Source organism: Chroicocephalus ridibundus, chromosome 5 (genome assembly GCF_963924245.1).
Source record: "Chroicocephalus ridibundus chromosome 5, bChrRid1.1, whole genome shotgun sequence".
NCBI lineage: Eukaryota > Metazoa > Chordata > Aves > Charadriiformes > Laridae > Chroicocephalus > Chroicocephalus ridibundus.
The window spans coordinates 27,105,996-27,132,202 of record NC_086288.1 but is presented as its reverse complement, the minus strand read 5'-3'; the positions used below and the strand labels follow the sequence as shown (position 1 = coordinate 27,132,202).

The following is a 26,207-nucleotide window of genomic DNA, read 5'->3' as shown; positions in this document are numbered from 1 at the left end:
AAATACTGCATGCATAAACTAATCCAGTTCAAGTTTAATATTTATAAAAAAAAAGTATAATAAGAAAATGCTAATTTTTGTCAAGTCAGGGCAGAAAGTATGGCAGGCACTGTTGAGACTCAAATCACAACACATCCTTGCAAATTACAAGCAATCTACTAAATGATAGACACATCATACCAATTAAGAAGGCTTTAGCTGAAAAAGTGAGAAAAATTTTGCTCTACAAAATACAAGACCATTTAATCAGAGAAAAAGAGTGCATACTCACGTGTAAACATTGTAAGAAACCAAGGAATAGCATAAAGCTGCAAAAGGTGGTGGTGGAAGGAAGAGAACAAAAAAAATGTTACATTAAGAGCTTAAGCTTTTTGTGACTATTGTCTACTACATTAAAAATTGCCTAGCTCAGCATGAATGTATTTAAAATGGAAATAACTGCAGTGGCAGAACCACTATAACACAACTTTTAATCCCTCAGAAAAGCTTTTTCCTCCCCCAGGCCCCCATTCTCATCTCCTTCAAATTATTAGTTTGTGATACTGTATTGAAAACAACAACAAAAGCAGCCACCACCCTGAGTAGGCTTATGTTCACAAAAAATAACCCCCGAAGTCCTAAAGAACTCAAAAATCTGCTCTATTAAACCTGTCGCAGTTCTCACCTAACACACATATACCACTAAGTGAAAATTAGCAAAGGATGCCCGAGTAAGCATAAAACAACTCAATTCAATACATCTTTTTCACTATGGAAAAAAAACCTGGTTCTATATAAATAATTAAAAGTGAAAATCACATCCTCCAACAGAAAAATTAACTGTATTTACCTTTTTCTCCTGTTTCGGTATTTATTAAAATTTACACTTGTCAGTGAAAGGAAATAAGAATGGTTTCATCGTCAAAAGAATATAGTTTCAGTTACTAACATCTTAAGCATGTATGGAGTTCTACTGTGACTGTTAAAGGTAGGTGTCATCTGAAGAATTTGAGGCTGCCTCAGCACTAATACTACTAGGAGACTGTCTAAGAACTTGTGCTGCTGCAATGGCTACAGAAAGCCTTTAATTTCTGCAAACTTTCATACTCATGACATCATACAGACAAATTTCAGTATGCATAAGAGCTAAGCTATTTATGACACCTTAAGAGTTTCTTAATTTTCACTGAAGTATTTATCGTGTTGAAGGCAACAGAATCTAAGTTCTTGAGACATCAAACTGCACAGAAAGTCCCCACAAATTAGGAAGGCAAGAGCAAGATGACCATTGTTAAATTTTACTCAGTTGCATAGCTCATGTGCTGTTTTCCAATTCTGAAGATTTACAGTTAGACATAAAGCTTAATATATTACTTTTTAGCTCATAAAAAGTGCAAATTGGTCCTCTTATTAAGCTTTCCCTGGAAGTAAACAAATGAAAAGCAGAAAGCATAATCAATATTATGTTAATAAATTACTACTTATTCCATAAATTCATAACAGGGTTATGGCACTGATTAAACAATGCACGCATTTGCTGAAAAGCTCTTTAGCACAGCTCTCTAAATTTTATTCTTAAATCTTCAATTGAGCATCTGATAGTATCTGAAACATGCTATGCAGAAAAATAAAAAAGCTGTGATGACCAGAGTGTCCAACAATTTCAATATTCAGGAGGCTTTTATAAAGCTTGGCCTGCAACCCATCAATTGATTTTAAGGGTTCAAAACCCCAAATAAATCCATTTCTATCACCATTTCTGTCTTATAATACATTCATACTATTTCCCCAAGTATATTTTTGTCATGTCTTCAACAGATGGTTCTCTACTGAATAACAACATACCCTGCTCCCTGAGACATCCCCTACAGTGGTTGTGATCAGCTAATACCTGTTTACTTGCTGCTTGTATGCAATATCTTGCTTTTCATGCAGTAGGAAAACAAGCATTCCTAATAGTCTGAGGCTCCTCTTTGCTTGGAGGTACATATTACGCAGATGTCATTTTGAACTATGTTACTTCCTTGGTATTTAAAAGCAATTATTTCCTCCTTCTCATATATTTGATTAAGACGTTTTACCAAGGCAGATTCACACTTTCTCCTAATTTCACACACAAACACCTCTATCTTGTATGCATCTACACAGAAATACATAAGAGAATAGACAGAATTTGAAACATCAAACAGATTATTAAAAGGTAAAAGCAAGGCAAAGCACTGCTCTAAACCATCCTCACCAAACCTATCAATAATAATATGAAAAGGAGGTCAAACTATTCAAGCAGAAGGTATCAGGCAAGTTTTTATTGAAGAGATTTTTCCCTCTGATTTTCAGACAAGGAGGTTTTGGTAAAGCTGTAGAGGTTATGATTACTATTAATAAGCACACAAACAAACGCCACAACACTGGTGGTATTATTCCGCCATGCAAGTCAAATTAAAAAACACAAAGAACTGCACTGACTTGAAGTCCTCCAATAAATAAGCTAGCAAATTCTTGTAGTTAAATGACCGCACTTTTAACATATTATTAGTAAATACTGCCCCCTAGCAATCATCAGTTGGAACAACACTGCCTCATGCTTCTGTACTAATAGGCTGGTTTTCAGAGGTTTTCAACTCTTTACTACTGAACCCTAAACATAATAGGGTTGATTTTTATTCACACTTAACTCTGTATCTGGAAAGCATGCCTAATGTTTAATCAAAGTAGCATCTGAACTTCTGGAACAGCCTGGGAATAAGTCACATCAAAATAAGAGTCTGTAAAACCAATACTTCACTTTTTAGAGTGAGTTTGAGATCAGCAATGCCCCAATTATCATTTTGCTTCGCTAGTAAAATACAAGCTCTTTGATGCTTTTAAGTAAGGACTTAGACATTTCTTATATGAAGAAGACAGCAGTCCCCTCATGTCAGTTCCACATTTTTTTTTTTAAAGTTAAATTTTAAATCTCTTGTCCTTAGACTTCGTTTCATTCTCTGTCTTTCCATTATCCCTAGCTGGAGCTTCCTCTCCAATAGTGCTCTGCTGTGACAAATTCTGCTTAGTACCTGAGCTTGGAGATGCAGTTCACTGTTTTTCAACAGGGTGAAGATATTCATTTGCCCATGGTTAGATGGGCGTATTTTGAGAAGAGTGCATCTTCCATTAGACATTCAAAGCCATTAGAGACATTGTCTCAAATCTTGAAGAAAGCCTTTTCCACAAGGATTTTATTATTGCCTGTTATTACCATCTGGATTGTATCATTATTTGACTGTTCCTCCAGAAGATGAGAGCTTTACACACTTGTCTGTACAGAAAATTGAGATGTCAGTTGTAAAGACAATAGTTTTAAAGATATTTAGGCTCAGGGGATTTTGATTCTAATGGTATTTTAGAAGGGATAGCAAGGTGAAAATGAGTGTTAACGTTTGTTGGTGAGGATGGTAGGGAATATTATAAAGCATACACAAGCTTCCTGCTCTGTGAAAAGTCGTTAAGAATAAAGTAGCTGTCCTGTATGACCCAGGTGCACCTTAAGAACATCATAACACAGCTACAGTGAAGCTCTGCACCTGGTGGCAAGATAATGAAAATGAATCATTTAAAATTGAAGGTCTGAGTTTTCAAAACATCAAAAATGCCAAGATTCTTCATAAGTTCTTGTTCATTATGCATGTATATAATACTTAAGTTTACTAGAAACCTCTAAGAAAATTCAAAAATCCCTTAAGAAATTTCATCCTCCACACATCATAAAATTACAGAGCTGAGATCATGGTTAAATACCTACAGGTTTAAAGATAACAAACACACTAGGAGTAAACATTATTCTTGCAATCTTTTATAGAATAATCCTCACCTGACCACCTGTCATTCAATGCAGTGTGCTATTTTAAACTGGTACACTGTTATGTCTTCACCATTATAAAAAAAAATATTCACAGATAGATAACAGAAACGACAGAATATTAGATTCTACCTACCTATATGCACCTACACAAACAAAATTTAAAAAACGATTACTTCCCTCACAAGATAAAAATACCAGCAAGAAACATCTCCATCATGTTCACCACTAGGTAATTGTGTAACAGAACAAACAGAGATCGAGTACTTCAATTGCAGGATTTTTAATTCTCATTTAGATGAAGCCCTATCACCGACACCTCCTGCATATCACCAAAACCAAGCTAAGGTATCTACCTATGACAGCAGCTCCAGCAGGATGATATTAAGTAACTGCGGCCAGATTTTGTCATCTCTGTTAATGGCCAGCTGACAATTATGTCTAGCTTCCGTAATTCGCAGCTGAAAGCTCTTTAGAATGATTTATGGCTACAGTTACCCTTTTAGTAACATAGCACACTTCCTTGTTTTTCTTCAGTTCAAAATGGTCTCCTGTTGGTGTCAGAATTATTCAGTAAAATATAGAACGTGTTATAAAGCATTATATAGGGTGGGGACTTTGGGAAAGTGAGCAAAGTAGAACTGTAAGATTCACCGTATATATCCCTCTATTTACATGTAAATCACATAGCCACAGCAATGTACTAAATCCAGGCACCACATCAGCTAACAATATTTAGAACTATTTGAGCTTCAGTAGTGTTCAATATTCTGAGAGCTACGTGACCCAAAGCAAATGGGAAGGGTGCCAGGAAACACAATCTTTCCTTCAGTGGAGCCTGCACTTCAATGATGAAAGATTAATCAGGGTTTGTTTTGATAGGATTAGTACTCAAGCACGAAACTCTGGTTCGGATCTCATTACTACAGTGCATATCCTTCACCTTGATGGATCCTGTGCTGTCTTTGTACAGGTACAAAACTCACCCTTCTCACAAATATAAAAGGCAGAACAACTTTCATATATATATATATATATGTTAAAAAAAACAAAGAAGATGACAGATGATTTAGAAAGGACAACCTTTCTTCAGGGCTTAGTGTTAACTTTAGAACTAGCATTTGTATTTGATGCAAGGTGTTTTGTTTTGTTTTCAAAATACCTCTGTTTTGTAATTATTTACTGCATTACCTAATCATCATATTTAGGCTTTCTACAGATTGAACATTCTCCCTTCTCTGCACCTTCCCTTCATGTTCCTCCCACCTGCCCTCTTCAGATGTGGGTCATCAGCAATACACATGGCCTTCTCAAACATCTCTGTTTATAATGCAATACACCGGCGTTCTCTTCTGCTCAATTTAATGCCACAGTATCTTTTAAATTTGTATCATTCATAAACAAATGATTATATTAAAAACACCTCTACAAATGAAAGCATATATTTGCTTTTCCATTACAATCTTTGTAAAAAGTGATAATGAGTATCTGCAAGTCCCAAAGATGCACAAATTCACACCAAAATTGTGTACAACAAATGACTTTCAGAGGCTTGGTCTTGCTGCTTCAACTTAAAGCATTTCCTAATAAGCATAAGGCTTTTCTGATAAAATGAGCTTTCTATTGCCTATAGAAGAAATGCATATAAATTTCTTATTTATGAAATTTATATTTCTACATCAACATCTCCTGAACTTCAGTTTCCTTCATCCATTTTGACTGCTCAGTCATCATACGTTGTTACGACTAACTTGTAATTACCAAATTTCTGAGTGTCAAATATATCATGATATAGACAGTATCGATTAACAACACACTCTCTATAGCCTTGCCTAAATATACTTTTCGGAAACGTCCCCCATAAACTTCAATAACGCTATAGTTGACAAACAAACTTTTTTTTTTTTAGTATTATCTTGGCTTTCTGGACTATACACATCTCTACACAAATGAGGAAAGCTTCACACTTTACAGTGATAGGTAAAAGCAAGGCTCTAAAGAAGGCCTTGTTTTGCCTTTTCGAACATAGCCCTCCCTCTCTACTACATTTTGGCTGTTCTCAGTTTTCGTTTTCCTCCATCTTACAGACTTCTTCCAATGAAAGTGTAAAACTTAGACACAAGTTACACACTTGTCCAGTGTTTCTGATACACTCCAACAAATGACTGCTAAGCATTTTCCAAAGTCTGACATATCTACAGATTAACCATTGCTTGCACATATTTTTTGTATTACTTGCAAATTCATGTCTTTTGTGTTAACTAATGTCATTTAATTAGTTTGCAGAAATTTTGCTATTAGTCAATTATTGCCACATTATTTTCGTATATTAATCCACACTTTAAAAATAAAATTATATACGTCTTTTAAGTTGAATCAGTAAGTTATAACATCTGACTAGTAGCATTTTTATTGTATTCACCATGCCAACAGAACAGGAAGGACTGAGGTATGTAAAACAATAATCAAAACTTTACCATTTTATCAGCATACTCAGAAAGGTCCATTAATGTGAAAGTTTCACTTATATCAAACTGCTACTGAAACAGTCTGGAAAGGCATGTCATCCTAGTTGCCCCCATTTTCCATTTTTTACTTCCTTTGAACAATATTTATATAAGAACCCTTAACACTTACATCTGGAATAAAACCAATTTCATTAAGGTGGTTACTCAGCTCTGGATCGTGGAATGCAATCATCTGGGAAAACACTGTCAGGTATTCTGAAATGACAAGCAAATTCAAGATCATCATCGATGACGCCACCACATGCTGCTAGCTGACAATGGAGCTGTAGAAAAGGAAATGATTTTTTTTTTTTAAATCGACAATAAACCAGCAAGTGAATACCACTACTGTCCTCCTTGTCACCATTATATTCAATACAGAGGAAGAAAAATTTCATTTCTTTTCCTTAGTACTTCTCCATTTGGATTTCAACAATGGTTTATTTGGTTCATACTTAGGTTGAGGTGAATGTCCAACATGCAAAGTTAAAGACTTCAGTATGAGTATGAGCCACAAGATATTGATGTAAGCAAATTAGAACAAAACTGTTCCAAGGATTTTTAAGACCCAAACTGTTTTAGCAATACACAAAGTTTATACTCTTTAAATTACGTTCTGTGTGGTTTCTTTTCTACAAAGTTAAATTTTGTAATCCAGAAGTTGAGGTTTTAAGGCAATGTGTCTTTAAGGTTCCATGATCAGTAACATCTTAATTTGTATTTTTTGGAACAGATGAGGAGAAATACTTATCTTGAAAGATAAAATTTATTACATCTTCAGCATGGCACGTTAGGCTGATGGGTGCAATTTCATTAAGTTTTCTAAACAACACTTGCTTTTAATTGGAAGAGAAGCAGACAGCAGAACAGAGACACTGACAGATTTCTTTCTTTCTGTTCTGCCCCTCTCCCAGTTTTGTCCACACTGTCATATGCTTTGTTAGAAGGAAGATGAAGAGGCAGTAACATTGCAATTTTGTAACAGATGGCAATTCCTTTTCCTCCATGCTCCCAAGGAGAGAGTAATTAAGGCCCAGACAGCTAGTCGAGGAAAGAGAGACAGAGAATGTGAACCCAGCTCCCAGATCAGAACATGCTGACATCTCAGTGCTCCAGACTACTGTCCCCAAATATAAACCCTCAAACACTAAGTCCACACAGCTCCACAACTTAGCCATCCAGGGTTGCCATTGCTTCCTTTAAAGTCTAATGTAAGGACTAGATGCCTACTGCAGTCTCTCTTGGGGACAGCAAATAACTCCCTATTACTCAGTTTGTCTTCATTTCTGAAATGGCAAAGTTCAATCACAATTCCACTGCTAAGAAGCACAGAAGTGGTTCTGCTGGGATAATTCCATGCATAGACACCTTTATTTAAGAACAGAAGTGGGTCTAAACATTCAGCTGTTTATAGACTCCTATCTTAGATCTTGACTATCTGCACTCATGTTAGCTCCTCTCAGGTTAAGCCAGCAAGTTAAGAAAAATCACTCTGTAATAGAATTCTATTTGGACCAGAAATTTTAAAAGCTGATTCTGCCTCAGGAAGACTGGTAAACATCGCTCTCACTGTAAGAGCACAAGGGAAACAAGCCACACTCCTACTCCAAATTATACTTGAAAGGATGCCTAATTTTCCAAGGTAAGTTGCAATAAAAATTAAGACCTCTTGAGCCTACTTCAGAATTTCACAACTTTTGCTCCAAGCTGCAAAGACAAAGCTACAACATACTAAACCTGTTCGGAGTGCCAGCCTCTCCCCTCTGATACTATGCCACAGATGCCCTGGCAGCACTCAGATGGGGAGTTAAGTGGGTAAACAGACCTGTGCTGAGTTTTGTGACACTAAGGCCACCAAGACTGCTTCGAAGCTGCTTGCGTACCTCATGTTTTCTGAGTTTCAAGCCAAAGTTATTCTGATTCACATGCATACAAGTTAGGGAGATAACTGAATCCATGCCTTACATTCATACCATGCTACACAATAATAATTGTAGAAAAAGCACATCTCTAAGGTGCATCTTATATCAGTTTTATTTCATGAAATAGCCAGTAATCACAAGTCAGGCATGGCAAACCAGTAATCCTATGCATTCAGCCATATGCTGATGAAAACAATTTCACAATTAGCTTCCCTGAAGCACATTTACTTTAAAAATGAAGATTCATGCCCACGATTGTTCTCTACAGATATACTACAGGTTGATAAATACCATCCTTATTTGACTAGCCAGTATCATGAAATATAATTACTATGTGGGATTACATGGTTAATTAAGGGTCTGCTGAAAACAAACAAGTCTCCACAAAAATGTATCACTTGGGTCCAGCCAATTGCTGTTGGCTGGAATTATATTATATGAATTTTTATTTTACATAATTGGACTTTCCATACCCAAACCCTTTTAACTGCCCTTACTTCCTATTTCATGTAAGGAAATGAATCTGATAAGCTTAGAAAACGCACCTGTCTTTATTGCATAGGACGAGCTCAGAAATGAGTTATGTCGAACCTTATAGTTTGAAACATTCCTCCCATCTACCCCTACATTAAAGACACAAAAAAGCATAGAAGCTAAAATTGCAGTAGGCAGTTAAACGACATACTCTTCCAACCCAATAGAGCAGGGAAATTACTCAGAATTTTATTTCAACACTTTGGTGTTTGACATATGACCCTAGAAAGATTAAATTAGAATACTGAAAGAATCCTAAAAGGTCCAGCTTCACCAAGCCCTTGAAGATGCCAGATGTTGCACAGGAACTTAGGAACGCTACGCTACTTTGGTTCACAGAATCCTACTCACCTATATTTCTAACTTTGGCTGATACATATTTTGGTAAAGCACCTTAGAAATAACATTAGGCAACTCTAGAGAGCAAAAGAATTATTTCATAGAAGAGCATACCCCCTTGAGAAAAGTCTTTACCAAGCTATTAATGTTGAAGTCGAAAGCGGTTGTCTTCACAGGACCATCTGATATAATATACTTACTCTTTTCATCTTTAGACGTTTACTGCCCCTTTTTTTTCCAGCAAGCACTCTTTCTTTACAGAAAAAAGGATGCAAACAAGTTCTCTTGAACAGTTTTTCCAAACTATTATTTTACATATTCAGTTCATATCACCTCTTACCCATTGTCTTTCATGTGTAAATTCTCCCTGTGTTCTCTCCTTATGTTAGCTCTCTCCCTATTATCCAATACGTAACAGCTTTTATGTCTAATTATTTTTTGTTGATCAGTTCTTAATTACCTTTTGTTTTTTGAAGACAAAAAATGACAGACACCATTTCTAAGTTGAGGAGTTTCACAAGTTATGTACAAAAGAATTTCTTGAAAAGAAATACAATGATAGCGAGACATGCTGAAACCCAGTATCCAATAAACACTCCTAACTGCTTGCAATTAAAAACATTCATTACCACCTGTTTGTTTTTTTTAAACTACTGATGGCTTTTCAAACAGCTTTTTTTGGTTTTTAAAAACTGTCTCAAAGACAAATTATCTTTACAACACAGACTGTGCCAAGGTGGCTTTCTAGGTCTAAAGAATTCCTTCTTCGTGTTTCCACAAAATTTGCCATTACCTTTCAGGTAGAACAGACATTTACCTACAAACTACTGTTTTCATTTCTCTGAGTTACCTACATGGTTGTCTAAGACTGAACTACGGAACATTATTCCTCAGGGATCTCCAACTCCTGTCCTGTATTCAATGACACCATCTTTTGTTCAGTAAGAATTCCCCTCAAATCCCTAACACTCTCAATACCATAACTTTCATTTTCTGAGGAGTCCCTAGTTTGTGCTGTTCCTCTTTATTTTCCCTCATTGTCAAAACAGCTCCTGTAACAGTATGATTTTGATCACCTGAAGGGAAGGTCTTTACAATCTAACACTGGAAAGACTGTTTCCTCATTTTACAACTTTGCATGATCAACTGACTCTTACCTTGGATATCACACAGAACATTTTTTGCTTTGTGGAGAGGGAGGCCGAGAGGGAGGCCGAGAGGGAGGCCGAGAGGGAGGCCGAGAGGGAGGCCGAGAGGGAGGCCGAGAGGGAGGCCGAGAGGGAGGCCGAGAGGGAGGCCGAGAGGGAGGCCGAGAGGGAGGCCGAGAGGGAGGCCGAGAGGGCGCGTGTTTGAATTTTACCACTTGAAAAAGTGTATTTATATATCCAGAAATAATTCTACTTCTCTTAGAACTACAAAAAATAAAGGGACTTACCTTGAATAACATGAGAATTATCCTTCAGAAAGAAGTTATACAAATACTTGGGGATAAAAGCAGACATGCAGGCATATGCCAGAGCTGAAAGAATTAGAAAAATGTATAAAACTACAAAAGTAGAAACACCTAAAAGAGTTCATTATTAAGCAGACAATAAACATAAATACGTAAAATCAATCTATACACAAGAATTATATTGTAAAACATAAAACGGGCACATTCCTCATTAAAGAATTTTAAAAGCTTCTAAAAAGGTCTCCTTCTGTCACCAAGTAACCAATATAAAGCTGGGTGGACCTAATCTGCTCCCAGTTTATTTCCATACTTCTCTGTGCCAAAGTAATGAGATGATGTTTGGAAAGCCATGACAATGTTTGTATCAAAAAGTCAAGGTCCCAAAACATCTCAGTGGCTCCTCACACACATATCAAATAGAGATTAGAGGGTAAAAACTTAAGTGTTTATCCTCTTGATTAATTCCTGGGAACTTGCTGAGAGACAATCTATTGTAATACAATAGCCATGGTGCTAGACCACAGATGTAAAAAGAAATACGGGTTTGTCGTAAATTGTGCAAAGACAATAAATATAAAATATAATTTGGGAGTTTCTAAGCAAAACATCAGATTTATAGCAAATATGACATATGATCATGTTATAAATGAACTCTGTGTTACAACTGTTCTAGCACTGAAACCAATTTTTAAACATCCGAGCCAAATGTGTACAATGAAGTTCATAAACCAGAACACAAAATTTTACCTAATTCACTACTATTATGTTTTGCTTCAATGGGAAGGAAACCAGGTTCTACAATCAAACTGTATAGAAACATGTCCAAGAGCAAGAAGAATCTGTTGAAATATTTAAATGAGTACACACAGTAGGACTAATAGGAGTCATTGTCCTAAGAAACAAGTTTTCCCACACACAGACTGTACATAAAGAAAGGCAACTGCAAGAGAATAGAAGATTGGACTAGACCTATTCTGAACAAATCACATTCTAAGATACTAAAGGCCACATATCCAACACTGGTCTGACAAGCTTTTAGGCATTTAAAACCACCAGCAGCTTTTCTGAATATAGCTAGTCTGACAGGTTAACAGTTAGGTTAACAAATAACACATTCACATCACACAAGGCTTAACTACAGCTTCACTGAAAAGGACAAGTACTAGAGAAGCATTTCTTGCTTGTCTATAATCAAGGTTATTTGTGCTTTTTATTATATATTCATTACTGTACTTGGCAATATACAAAGGGTTTGAACCCCTGCTTGAACAGCAGTACACCACATACACTTTTCAAAAAACAACTATTTATTTTGACCTGCAGCAACAATAGCTTTAAAATTCCTTTGTAATGACATAAAGTTTCCATCTATAAGCAGGTGCGGACACATCTGTCTACAACGAGATCCAGACGACAGAAAGTGCTTCCCCTTCACCCCCAGCAGAAAGAGGTACTCACCTTCATTGTTAAAATTCAAGTACAGAAATGGTGCACAAAGAGAGTCAAGACCTAAAGAGAGAAAAGCCATGGAGAAATGGCATGAAGAGCTTATTAATTGTAATGCACAAGATAAATTCATTAATTTATCACAAAAATTTCACAACTGTGAAATCAATGCATGAAAACAGAGAGAATTTCAAATTGTTGAACTATAATGCTGAACTGACTATTCTGCCAAGGCTTCCAAGAAATGGAATTTACCATCCCAAGAACTCACTCAGTAACTTCTGCAGTTTTACCTTAGAATTGAGTAGTAAGGAACAGACTATTTTATTTTTTTTTTAAATAAAGCGACTGAAACTTAAGAAGAGTAAATATATAAGAAAGAGTGGGGCAAATTTGAATTACAAATTAAATATAAGTTATTAGGATCTAAATTTGCAATAACCCACAGATTCATTCTTCAAAAGAAACAGGAAGGAAAGCACTCAAAACAATTTGGGGGGGGAAGAGGGGGAGGTATTTATAAGTCAGCCATAGCTTTCCAGTTAATTATCTGACCTCACCGACTAGTAAAACTCACCTTGCCAGTACACCAAATCAGGATGGGAAACAACCCAGGCCTTCAGTACGCGTCTAAACTTTGCATGACCCTCTGGTGATGACAACAATTCATCATACTGATGGCAACGAGGAATATCAACTTCAATCTGCACCACAGCCAAGTATGTAATATAAAAAGAAATCAAGATAAGTGAGCTAGTACTACAGCAATCTTGCAACACCAGAGGTGGAAGTCACCAAAGAATGTAGGTCAGACCACCATCATAGACACAATCTGCTTCCTCCATCACTCTCCAAACCAAAAATGAAAAGGGACAGGGGACTAACAGCCCTGTCAAAAATAACAAGAAAAAAAAAGATTTTTTTTTTCTTTTTCCAGATTCATATTTTTAAAAGGGTTCTAATCCTTGAAAAAGGCAGAAAGCAGATAACTGTTACAGTTTTTTTCTGACACAACTTCTGGACTCATTTCAGGTGCTAATATCACTTTGCTCTAAAGGATAATCAAATCAGAATTCTCAGAATGTTGTACCCAATTTGATAGAAATTATTTCCCCACCCAGCCGAAAGGAACAGCTGTTGCTTGTGATGTCTTTTTATGTCTGGCAAGACTTCTTGGAGAACATAATTGCTTAAGAACCCATTTTTGTGAAGCACAGCTCACCTTATGGGATCTCAGGGTACACGGCACTATTTGGTACATGGCGCAACAAACATTCGATAAAAACAGGACTTTTAAAAATCCATCAGTAACATTGTTCACTACACTTTGCTGCTGCTACAGAAACAGTGATTCCGAAGTAAAAGAGGATTTCACTTTCCACATATTATAACATGAGTTAAACTACTTGTTCCTATCTGCTTTGCAAGATTCTTGCTACAGCATGAATAAGGCTAGAGGACAGGGGGAACCCTTTTAGTATTATCAGCCACATCTGCTGTAATAGCCAAATGACTGCAACTGGTAGAAAAGATCTTTGTATTACGTCAAGTGACAATATTTGATAACACTGGAAATCTTACTTGTCTATCTGTAGGAATCGGTGTGTCTTTATCAATGGCATCATATTTTGCTTGTATGGCACCCTAAATGTGGAAGAAGAATACTCGAATTTAGAAAGCCCTTACTAACATAAATGCATATTACACACTGATATACAGAAGTTGACTGTTTTTGTTAGGTGCTTTAGTTAGTACCTTTTTTCCCCTGGGAAAAAAATTCCCAAAGTACAAAAAATTCTGACAGCTGAACTTTAATAAAGACATCTTCATTTTGTTATAATTCAGGACGTATAGACCTTTCTGTGACTTTCTCAGTATGATCTTCAGTGATTTTCAGCAGTTTATGCAGAAAGCTATGTACTTGATACAGTTTTCCATTTTCAAGTTAAGAGATGTTCTTAGTTTAAACTCAGTGCTGACCTCAGCCACTGGCATTATCTCTGTAAAGGCACTGAATCCAGCTGCCTGTTAATTAATATTGACATTACCAGTATACACCACTCTTAAGTAGCCTGTCCTTGCATGAATCCCAAGATAGGCACGCTAACAAGTCCACCTTTAATGTTATGGGACAGGAGAACACCACCCCCACTGCACAGACAGTAAGGTAATGAAGTATGAGAACTGACTCAGCTCCCACCCCAGGCTACGACCCTGACCAGCAGTTGTTCTTTACCTTTACAGCTTTTTTTTTTGGTTATATTACATAGCGCACAGCAGATCACGTCCTAAGCTAAATATCCTAAATAACCCGGTATGTGTTATTTATAAGAACCTCTTTGCTGCACTACTGCAGATTGCAAGCAGGGTAGATGCAGAAGCTGGACAGCCAAGCAATCTCTGTGAGGTCCTCATTTCTGGGACATTCCTTTCTAGTCCTTTGTCCAAAAGGGTTACATTTAATTTATTTATTCTCCAGTCTTTGGGGGAAGTGCACTGGGTAGGTGAGAAAAACACATTTGATACGTTTCATCCTGTTTTGCCCAACTATTGCTGACTGGAGCAGAAGGATTCTAATTGCATTTGTCAAAGATATTAAAAATAAAAAACCCCCAACTGTTAACTACCAATTGTATTTAAACATTCTAGCAAAATTTGGCTGTATGGGTAGTATTTTTCCATCCCATAATCAAAATTAAAGGCAGTTAAGTTTACATACCTTCTCTGAAATCAAATATTCTAGACAACAAGCAAGTTTGTCTGAACATTATCTTTGTTCCTACAATTTCATGACTCATTTTGTTTGAAATTCTAGTAATTCTACCTCCTAAATCTTCAAATCCTTTCCAGCTTCCCTGTCAATCCCATTCCTATCCCATTCCCTCCCCAGTCAGTACCAGAACTACTGCCAATGCCCTCCCACTACTCTTACCTCAACACCCAACAGTGCAGCCCAGGTCATGCCTCTCAGAAGAGGAGGGATGTCAACCCTGGCTTCTTTCCAAATTTGGTTTTTCTTATATGGGTAGGCCTTCAAAGAGAAGAGATTAACAGCAAAAAAAAAAATGTCACCGTGTAACTGAAACAATTCAAAACCCAGTCCTGGGATGGTCTTTGCCCCAAAGGACAAATGCTGTCAGCTTGAGCAGTGAATGCAGATTTTAGAACAAGAAAATTTCATTCCTAGCTGGAAGGGCTGGACTGAGGACTGCTGTTTGATGTTAAAATACCCCCTCTTTCTCATTAATCTACTGACGTGCTTTGGTATATACTGGATATATAAATTTACTAATCCAAATTTTTATTAATTTTTTCTTCATTATATGTTTCCTTTCACACTATGTATCCCACTTTGTTTTATTAAACATTCTAGTTTATACCTTCCTAAGTCTGCACTTGATGATGCACATCAGCTCTCTCATTCTTAAGCAAGAATCCATCTCTCTGCATATATGTAAATTAGGGACTGGTATTTTCCCCCTTTGGTATAAAACACATATTTCTAACATGGCACTGCCACAGTAAAGACTGGTATTGTTTCCAAGTACCTTACTGCTTGAAAATGCAGAAGTGTTACAGGCATACATACACCTGTAACAGCTTAGTCTGTTATGAAATAAAGCATGCAGAAGTATTTTCTTCAGTAAATAACAGGTATTAGCAGCAGCTCTGTTTTCATGTGCATACTTTAATCTACTTTTATATTCATCACTACTTTCTCATATTTTTATTTTCTGTCTTCTGTTTCTGTAGGGCTTTCTTCCCCCATTCTCACTGTGGTCTCTTGTATCTCCGTTTCCTTTTTCAATTACTTGGTCCCTTAAAAATCCACTAATTAACGGACCAAAACCAATTACCCACCATCATAAAGATTCCGTACCTTCAACAGCCTGTCAAACAGGACAATCCTATTTAACTGGTACTCTGTGTCCCTCTCCCGGATGATCAGAGGAAGACTAGCAGCTGCAGACAGCTCATTACTACTATTTGAATGAGGTAAAGTTGACTGGCTAGAAAAAAAGAGTTAGGATAGTAGTAGTGAACAGAAAGAAAAACAAATAATTGTGAAAAAAATTAATATCCTGTTATGAATTTCTGAGTCAGAAACAATTTATAAATGGATAATTTTGAATATTCAGCACAAACAGATGATTTCCAGAACAGAGAAACAGGTGGGGATCCTCAGTTTGGCATCAGGGCCCTATGTCCACCAGTGCAGTGGGCTTATCAGCTCTTGTTGACTCCAAGAGCCGAACAAGGACATGTTAGGTTTGCTTTTGGAAGACAGTTGTGTCTAGCTGTGCAGTGTACCGCTCAAAGCTAAGAACTCAAAATTCAGCCCTTTATATATGTACAAACTTACACACATACTTACTCATCTTCAAGCAAAGGATAAAATGCTTCCCCACCAACATCTTTCAGTCTCTGAAATGAAGCACAAAAATAATTAACTATCAGAATGCTACTCCAAATTCAAGTGGAAAAATTTATTGGAATACAAAACCTATTAATTAGCAATTCATTTGCCAAATTTAGTAGCTTGCCTTAAGACCTAAGCGTTAGCTCAGTCCTCCATCAGCAAAGAAGCGTACAGCCTTTAATACTAAAAACTTTTTCTAATACAGGCTTTTTCAGTTGATGGAAGTTATTCTATCTGAAGATAACACTCATCTCATTCATAAACCTATTTCCCCCCAAAAGATAGTTTCTATGGGATGGATTAATAGATCAATAATATTACATAGCTCTTTTTCTTTTCCTCGGTTTTCTACATGGAAATCCTACCCAAGTAGCTGCAAACAACTTCACAACTTGGTTTTATGTTTTTAATCAGTTCAAGAGTTATGCAAATCCGAGTTCCTTTTAGTATCAGCATCTGAAAGCTGCACAGAAATACAGACACTCTCTGGAAAGGTGACAGACAAGCATGCCTGGACTTTTGCCTGAAGTTTTCTGACATCTTTGGTGCATCGTGATTAATGTTTAATGCCATCCTCCCTTGAGTGCTCTGTTTTGCAGTTCAATCCCTAACTTAAAGGCATACAGCACACAGCCTGTTCCTCCTGGGATTGACAGAACGGTTCATTCTCAGTTCATTCAGTACTGATCCTCTTTTGATTATAAGCATCATGCTCTGCTCTATGAAAAGTGTTTGAAGAATTGCGTAGGTTCAAAAATTTATTTCAACTAACACCGCAAGATTCAGGCTTGTATCTTCCCCAAAAGAAACTTCAGTATATACTTATCTGAGCTATATTTATAGAAGTAGGCAGCAATATCCAAAAATCACAGATTAAAAAGTTTAAAAAAGGCCTTAAAATCTGTCCATTTTTAGGAACTGCAGTAGGAGCTGCAGTGCATATTACCTTTAAAATAGCTGTTGCATATTCTTAACCTCCCCTCCACCCCCTAAACCCCACCCAAGCAAGCAAACCCAGTTCTTTGGTTTGTTTCCATGCATTTGTGTGAAGTGATGCAAAGTTCTACTGAAGAAACATGTTTCCACAGTATTTGCCACATTGCCCCCAAAGTTAAGGTAATGGTGGCAGAGACCAAGAATTCAGGAGTCATCTTCCTTTCTGTATTAACCCCTGTAATCATATGGAAAGGGTTTTTTTTGTTTGGTTGGGTTTTTTTATTTATAAGAACTGTGACAGAGTTGCATTTGCTTCTATAAAACGCAAGCTGCAAACAGTGCAGCATAAATTTCTAATTCTACAGCAATAAAGCTCAACATGTGCAAAGACATGTGAACAGTTAAAACATTTCAGTGATACATGCAGTAAATCTTGTAACTGATCATGACACCAAAATGACGAGTTATCATATGTTGATTTTCCACTGAAGATGGAAGCAAACTGCATTACTGCATTTTGACAAAATGCTTTGAAGTGATCTTTTGAACTAGTTGTTTAATAGCTATATATACACCAAAGATTAGTAATTAACTACTGGAAACTTGGTATTCAGCTTTAAGTATAAAGCCTTTAAGGAGCTGCAACTGAATTGAGTTGATCTTTCTTTTGAATATTGTGAGCCACCTACAGACAGGAATTAAAGAATGCAAGGCGACACTCACTGTCCAATTTAGCAATCGTGGAGAATATCAGGTACTACAGAACTATTTGGGCTACACCAGAATAAAACAGAAAACAAAAATAATGAAAGGGAGGGACACAGGAAGGAGACAGAAGATAAATCAAATTTAGTAAGCATTTGCAGACAAAGCAATTTAATAGCATAAATCAGAATCTGACTTGGACGTCAAGAAGTGTTCTCTTGGAATCAATAACACTGTCATTTGTAGGAACAGCAGTAGGAGCTGCTGTTCCATATTCCCTTTAAACAAATGTTTCTGCAGTGAAGACATAAGAACAAGTGCACAATATTCTTCTTACATTTCGGAGTTGGCACAGAGACAAAGTCACAGTTGTATCATCTAGGAGGGAACTTCTATCTCGTCCTTGCCCAAAGCTCTCACCATCTTCCAATAAAAAGCTTCAAAAGGGGGGAAAAAAAAAATAATCATGTCATTTTATAACTTAAGACTTAAGACTTGAGTTATAAAAAAATAGAAAATTCTTACATCAATAAGTTTCCTCTTTAGAACAAAATACTAGCTCTTAGAAGTACACTGTATTGACTGCATGGCATGAAACCTGCTATCAAGGGAACGTACAATCACCTTAAATTATTCAAACAGCTTTTGCTGTAAAAAGGCACATTTCAGGTTTTCTATAACTTTGGTTTGCACACAAAGGGAGAGTAATATGGGATTAATAATCCCTTTTATTCCTTGACCTGGCACAGATCAGGACTGCCATTTATTTTGAAAAGCAAAAATGAAACGTTGTCAAATGAAAGCTATTTCCCATGATGACAAAAACCAAGCAAAAGTCTGACCCAGGTCTTTTCTATTGCAGTCCATCTAAGGATACAAATGCATGTAAGAAAGAGTATGCACAAATTGTCTATTTGGTGATATTTTTAAAGCCAACAACATGACATTGATTTCTGGAAATTAAGATAACATTCTCAGTATCACTTAGAAGATGGAGTTATATTGCATTTTTGAAATTAACATCTCATCTTCAAGACAGATAGTACGACAAAAAATGAAAATGTTTTCCCCTCATAAGTCAAAAGCACGTGTGTTCACCTATGGGTACAGAAATAGGCAGTCCCTCAAAATTTCACACTAATTTTGCCACCAAAATATCACTTAAAATCTAGCTCCATTTTTTTTAAAGCTATTGAATTTTGTCTGTACACTGACTTCATGTGTTTTTAAAATCCAGAACCAGCAAATTGATCTATACGGACACATAATTACGCTTATTAAGATCAGATTGTTTGATTAAAACATTAATATACTACATAAAAATGCAACATGTGCAACAGTAAGATAAAAGTAGTAATGACTAGAATGGTATTACAGAATTGTAAGTCATAAAAACAAGCATTTAAAAAAAAAGTAATTGGCTAATCTGCTGAATAATTGGGTTGACCATTCAGCACTGCTGCCCTGTCAAAGAGAATTCAGAATGTGACAATTTGCAACAGAACATATTAAATTAAATTACAATTACAGATACGCTGTTGAAGCCCACTGAGACATTTTTACTACAACTTAACAGTATCGGAAAGCGTGCTAAGTTTAGGGACTTCCAGTGCAGTATTTTGCACTTGACCTACATTTCTTCAAATTTCAGAAAGGAATATGAAGTGCTGGTAGGCAACAGATATAAGGCACTCAAATAATGCCTTAAATTGGGTACGAGAGGAAGTGACATGATTTTCTGCTGAACATTTTTCACACAGACAGGTCTTGGAACTAAAAACCAAGCCAAAATGTTCTCTCAGAATCATTGGCCTTCTCCATCCACCCTCCTTTCCCTTAAAGTGCTTCTCCTTCCTTACTTGGGAAGCGTGCAGACAGGTGGCTTCGATCGAATGATTTCCTTGTTGACAAGTTCCTTCTCCAAGTCTCCTCCAGCCAAACACCAGAGATAATAAACCTCTTCAATTGATCTTTCTGCTAGGTAATCGCTATCCTCATCTACTAGGAGAAACCACATAAAAATAAGTTGCAGCTTTTTAGGCAGTTTGTATTTTTTCCCAGCACTCTAAACACATGTTGTCAAAAAAACCAACTATTATGTTCGAAAGGTCCTAGACCTTAATGTGAAGTTAGAGGAAAAGTGATCTTCCCTTTGCAAGTGCCCTTTAGGAAGATTTAAGGGAAGAGCAGATGGCCAGAAGTCAGAAAAAAGCAAGTAGTTCTGCTGTATGCCTTGGTGCCAGAAAATAGAACCAATCAGATCAATACGTTGAAGTGGGGACTTTTGCTTCCTGTGCATCTTTTAAAAAAGAAAAACTAACCGAACCAAACACTATTTTGAACACAATACAGCGCTAAGAGTAAAAATACGAAACTAGTGATTCATACTGAGTAGTTATAATCTATCTTCCCCTCACATACCATTCCTATACTAACAAGGTATAAAATCTTAAGTCTCCAAAAATTGTATACTGAGATTTTCTAAACATGTAGAAATCTCTGAGTTCATCAGAAGAAGTTAATGAGGACTTAAAAGTGGTAACACTTTCAGCATGCTGTAGTTTTAAAACTCAGAAATGTTAGCTTTTTTTCTAGAATGCCACCTCTTTCACAAGAATTTAGTTTTCCAATACTTTCAAAAAATCATGTCATGCTATGATCCAGCAGAATTCAATTACCAATTCACAACACAGTTTAGTGAAAAATACTACCTAGCACACGCGTATGTCCAAATTCTAAAGGCAAAAGATTAAATTGATATTCCAAACTGGACTTGACTACTAGTGACAGCTATTTATTCCACGAGGCTGAAGCACAAAATGGAGATGGCCTCCTTTAACTTGCAGACATACATCAAAACATGTTTGCCCTTATCTCCGCCCATTAAACTACTTATTACAAGAATGTAGTATCGTAACATTTCATAGTTTCTCTGCAACAAAGTATTCAAAGAAAATGCAAACCCATTTTATTTTCCTTCCCCCTCCAGTGACATTTATCCCACCACCTGCTTTTACCTTTACATAATTGACTTATGTCTTCAGGAAGCGTTAAATTAGCACACCTTGGAGAAGATGAGAACAGACCAACAGGTTTGTGGAAGGGAGGATATACTGAGGATACTTCACTGAACAAACTGTCATGCAGCAATTCCTCTGGAGTTGGCCTTGAATTAAGAAAAGAGACTAAAACACTAAGAGTAAAGTGCTTCCAAAAATGTTACATTTCAGGAAGAAATGTCCCCAGTGACGAATAGTAGCAAGTTATTTTAAATTATATTGCATCTCAGAAATTTTAACAGCAAAAAATGTCTACCGATTTTGTTCAACTCACGATGCATTAACACACCATGTCTGTTTACAGCCCAAGTCCAGATCTTGCCTTCATTTAACGTACATAGCAACTATTTTATTAATTACCCTGAAATTCCTATAAGCAGAGATGGAAGAATGCAAATGCAAAGCCTTGATTAAAGAAGAAAAGCATAAATCAGTTTTCAGAAGAACGCTGTGGTGGACTGACATAATGAAAAAGTACTTTGAAAGAAGAGATTTGATGAAAGCAGCCCTTATTCTGGCTACAATAGAGCTATCATAACTATCATCAACTTCCAGATATGAAACCAGTAAAAGCTTAGAACTACAAATGCCTGAATAGTTTTCCCCCAAAATACTCAGATTCAATCTCAATGTTTTGCATACTTGATTTCCGCCCCCCTCATTCTTTTCCTTTAAACATTGAAAAGCAACAAAACCAAGAATTTCTTATAGGTAGCACAAATCTTCAGCATTCCAAAAAAAGTTCAGCAACAGGTCTTCTAATTTCAGAGTATCCCAGCAGAGTTTACTAGGCTTTTGGACTGAATACTTACCTCTTAGAAGGCTGGAATGTAAGGCATTTCTTCAGCAGAGCTATGATATTTTCAGAAAGGTCCTGGAACATAAGAAAAATACAGAAGAGGTCTGTTTATTACCATTTTAATTCAGCAAGCCACTTAGCTCATAATTAACTTTTAACATACAGCCTATTTCTTTGAGGGCAATCAGATTTCACACCTACACATATGAGGTTAGCTGGGTCAGACCATAATGCTGGGGAAGTAATTTTTCCTCACCCCCTACCCCTGCGTTTGCTTTGAAGGAAAAAAGTCTGAAAAATTTGCAATGTATGCAGCTTTTTAATTTTATTTTTTAAATTTAGATACACTGTACCCAGCCTGAAACAATGCAGTACCTGGGAACTCCCTTCTGATAATAGTCAGAATCCTTTTACACAACGCCTCAAAACAAACAGAGAGTAAAATTCAGTAATTAATTTTGGGGGTGTGGAGGAGTTGAACTGCATAAACCTACACTATCAGAATATGTAAAGTGGACCAGATAGAAGACTAAATTTCTAGAAGAGAAATACATAACCCCCAACAATTTAAAGAAAATTCATAACTTATTAAACTATCCAGAGAGCATTAACATTTACTGAGACTGACAGTAATTTTAGGAAAGAATGAATATTACCCAGTACTGACTATTTGAAAGAATTTAGATATATAGTTTAGACTTCAAAATTTTTCTTCATACTGCAATACATTTAGTGACTAAATAAGCTAAAATATATATGTGTGTGTGATACTCTGCAACAATAATAAAATGTTTTGCATAAGACAGCATGGAGGAGCAAACTAGTTCCACAAACCTTAATAATATCAAGGCAACCATGTTCTTCAGCCAATACAGTTACAATATCATCTACGCAGCCTTTGAAGAAAACAAACAGAACGAAAAAAAAAGGTAAAGACTACGAAAAAAATGATACCAATTAAATAGGATATGAGATGAAACCTCCCCCCACTAAAAAGCACTTAACTCTGGCTTTTTATTGACATTGACACGTCACCTGAAAGTGAATTATCAAAATTAGAAATGAAAATTATTATCACCTATGCAGATAAAAAAATTGAAGCCTAAGAAAGTTAAGCAGCCCATCTAATTTTACAGTAAAACTCTTTTTGCAGGTTTAGTAAATCCAGAGTTTTGGTGTCTGCCAAATAAATTTAAACAGTCTTTCCACTTCCTAAAAAAAATAAAAAAATCCTGGAGAGAACTTAAAAATATCTGCATATAGAAGCTCAAAGTAATTTTCATTTTCTTGCTACTTGCAGATAATACTAGCAGTATTTCTTAACTTGTTTTCAACACATCATTGAGAAAATAATTCCCAAGTCAGGACACTGAATGTTTTTCAGTGAACCAGGGTTACCAATAACTTGCGTTCAACTTGAAGGGGACTGAAGTGCTTCAGGAAGCTTTGTTAACAAATCACATATCAAAACAGTCAGAATTTCAGCAGCCAAGCACTAACTGCTGAATGAAAAAGATGTCTCTACTGACAGTAACTTCAACAGTATTACTATTTGCTCTGGATAATAATAACTTACTGATAAAGCTTCAAATTGCAAAATCACATCCTTCCCCTCCCCGTGGTTTATACATAAACCCCAGAAGAAATCAAGTTTTAAACCCCACAAAATAGTCCCACTTTCAGACCCATTTACATTAAGTGGAAATTCCACCTCTACAGTAACATTTTATAGTTTGTATGTGAAGCCAGAAACAAAAGCCTGGATGCAGTAATACGCTTCTCAGCTCTCTTTTTACTTTCTGTCTTCTTATTTGAGTCCTGCTTCTCCCTGCTGAGGATTTGGTACACAAGCACTGATTGTGCGGGAACAGTTGTCTTTAGTGTCATATAATTACTAACTCATTACAGAAACCTCCTGCAACACAAAACAACAAACAACCATCAAAATTAAACTTTCCTAAGCACGTTTTTTTATACTTTGCCCTTACTCTAACATTCCCATGGCTCTTCTGCAAAGTTATTTTTCCTGGCACCCACCTCTGTACCTTCTCTAGACAAGCAACCTTGCCTCAAGTGCCTATTTAATTCTGGAAATGAAAGCTGAGAAACGTAAAGTGCCTTAGGTCTGAGCATCACAAGCTGACTAGTCTGTAAAGCTCTAATTATGGAGCTGCTTGGAAACTTAAAAATTTGATTTTGTGCTACTTACCTAACATGATTATAAACTTCAATCTTTCTGCTATCTCCAAACTCTGGAATAATTTTCTCCCCTAAATGAATAACAAAATCAAATCAACTGTTGAATAAAAATATTTAGATAGCATACACGCCAACGTATACACGAAGACAGTGAAAAAGGTTCTACACATCAATTTTAGTTTTACGAAAACTATCTGTTAGAACAGAAAACATTATTTACTCCAACTATAGCAGAAACTGTTTCATGCAATCATAAAGAAAAAAAAAATGTATCATTTATAATGCCTCCTAACTGGAACAAATGCAAAGCCCAAAAAAATATGCAAAACAATGCCCAAAGCTACCTTAGCAAACCTGAAAGTTTATTATTAATTCACTAACAGGCTTTCAAAAACTGTCATTAATTACTAAACATGCTAATCATTGTCGCTTGTATTATTACACAGTGCTTTTGAAAAGTCATCTGAAAATCCCTTTAAACGTGTTTCAAAAGATATCATTATTGCATTTTTAAGAACAGGTACTTATTCAAAGGAATAAGTAATGATCTATGAATGCTATGCAAATTTACAGAAGAGCAGAATATGCAAAAGATGACTATTTCCAATGTCCTGATCTAATCACTACATAAAACAGGTTCTTGACCATGCAATTTTCTGACAATTTCGTTATGTTATATAATATGGCTAAATATCTATATTGAGGTATTTACTAGGTCATACCTCCCTACAGAACGTTACTACCTTTGAATGAAAGAAGTCCAGTTTAACGTATACAAATAATAAAGATTTTCCTGTCATAATTTATTTTAACTTCTAGAGTCAAATAAGCATTTTACAAATAAACCCTTAATTCTGTACAGAAGCTCTTTAAACGCTGGTGATAAGGCAGATTCTCCCTCTTCCTCCTCTCCATGAAACTTTAGTAGTTTCTCATCCTTTCCAAGGAGAATGAAGGCATAACATCTATGGTTATTTCATGCTTAAAAGCACAACGAGACCACCACCACCAACAAAATCTAGAGAGACTTCTTGACTCAGAAGCTATTCCTTGCTAAGAATTTCATCATTCAATCACATCATTGTGGTTTAACAGGCAGCTGCCTTTCATGGTTAACACATACACTCATACCAAGCCAATATGCATCCTACTACTTGAACCACCACCAACATTGTCCAGGTAGGAATGCTAACATATTCTGGTATCTGGACTCGGGTGATGGGCAAAGTGTCATTAGCCCCATACTCAAGAGCAATCAAGTTAATGCAACTATTCCCCAAGAATCACAATCAAGAGAATTATCGTCTTACATACCACACAAAGCTCAAATAATATTATACCAAGAGACCACAGGTCTGATTTAGGGCCAGAAGGCAGAGGCTTCTCACACTGAGTATAATCACTTGGTTTGACTATTCCCTGTGCAATTACTTCAGGTGCCAGATATGATGGGTACCTAGAAAGATGCAGTGACATTAAGTAATATCCTGTCTGCCCAAAAAACTTACATTTCAGTTACAGTAATCAAAATAATTTTGCATTCTGAAAACTAGAATTCATAACAATGCAGATTGTTCTATTTTATTCAGTCAAAATCTACACATTGCAGCAAAGTTTCACCCCAGTTGCAAATTACACAGTGCCTGCCACATAAAAGGGCAAATCTCAATCACTAGCTCTGTCTTTTTGTGAGAGCAAATAACAGCAGCTTTCAAAATAGTATTTCTACATATCTCAAAGAAAATGTATATTGAGGTTCAGCACTAGTACATTAAATAAATGTATCCTAGACCCATATTTGGAGGCGGTGGCAGTACTGCCTTCCGTTGACAGTGTTCCCATCAAATAACTTTTGAATTTGTAAAAAAAGTAACAAAAGGTGTTGAGGACATATTCTACCTGCTACTACGTAATTTTAAAATAACATTATTGCTTTGTCTGTCAACAATGCATTATAATACCTAAAAAAAAATAAAAATAAAATATCTGAAATCACCTTTTGAAGGGAAACATCATGACTTCTTTTTGGCAAATCCTTAAGAATCAGCTCAGTATTTCAATTGCTAACAAC

At 36.2% G+C, this 26,207-nt stretch overlaps 1 protein-coding gene across 4 annotated transcripts in view; it reads right to left on the bottom strand.

Annotated features, from left to right (window-relative positions):
• Positions 1 to 26,207, bottom strand: part of TBCK (TBC1 domain containing kinase) — a 144,608-nt gene that overhangs the window by 85,815 nt on the left and 32,586 nt on the right. For 3 of the 4 annotated variants that reach the window (XM_063336869.1, XM_063336866.1, XM_063336865.1), the window contains exons 7-23: positions 25,451 to 25,592; positions 24,147 to 24,207; positions 22,772 to 22,833; positions 21,951 to 22,012; positions 21,097 to 21,245; positions 19,939 to 20,080; positions 18,417 to 18,516; positions 16,394 to 16,443; positions 15,899 to 16,028; positions 14,951 to 15,049; positions 13,600 to 13,662; positions 12,596 to 12,722; positions 12,031 to 12,081; positions 10,555 to 10,638; positions 8,792 to 8,869; positions 6,455 to 6,540; positions 272 to 308 (exon numbers count right to left, since the gene is read on the bottom strand). In XM_063336869.1, coding sequence (XP_063192939.1) covers positions 272 to 308; positions 6,455 to 6,540; positions 8,792 to 8,869; positions 10,555 to 10,638; positions 12,031 to 12,081; positions 12,596 to 12,722; positions 13,600 to 13,662; positions 14,951 to 15,049; positions 15,899 to 16,028; positions 16,394 to 16,443; positions 18,417 to 18,516; positions 19,939 to 20,080; positions 21,097 to 21,245; positions 21,951 to 22,012; positions 22,772 to 22,833; positions 24,147 to 24,207; positions 25,451 to 25,592 — 1,523 coding nt within the window. The remainder of the gene's footprint in view (positions 1 to 271; positions 309 to 6,454; positions 6,541 to 8,791; positions 8,870 to 10,554; positions 10,639 to 12,030; positions 12,082 to 12,595; positions 12,723 to 13,599; positions 13,663 to 14,950; positions 15,050 to 15,898; positions 16,029 to 16,393; positions 16,444 to 18,416; positions 18,517 to 19,938; positions 20,081 to 21,096; positions 21,246 to 21,950; positions 22,013 to 22,771; positions 22,834 to 24,146; positions 24,208 to 25,450; positions 25,593 to 26,207) is intronic. The other variant, XM_063336867.1, reaches the window with a different exon arrangement.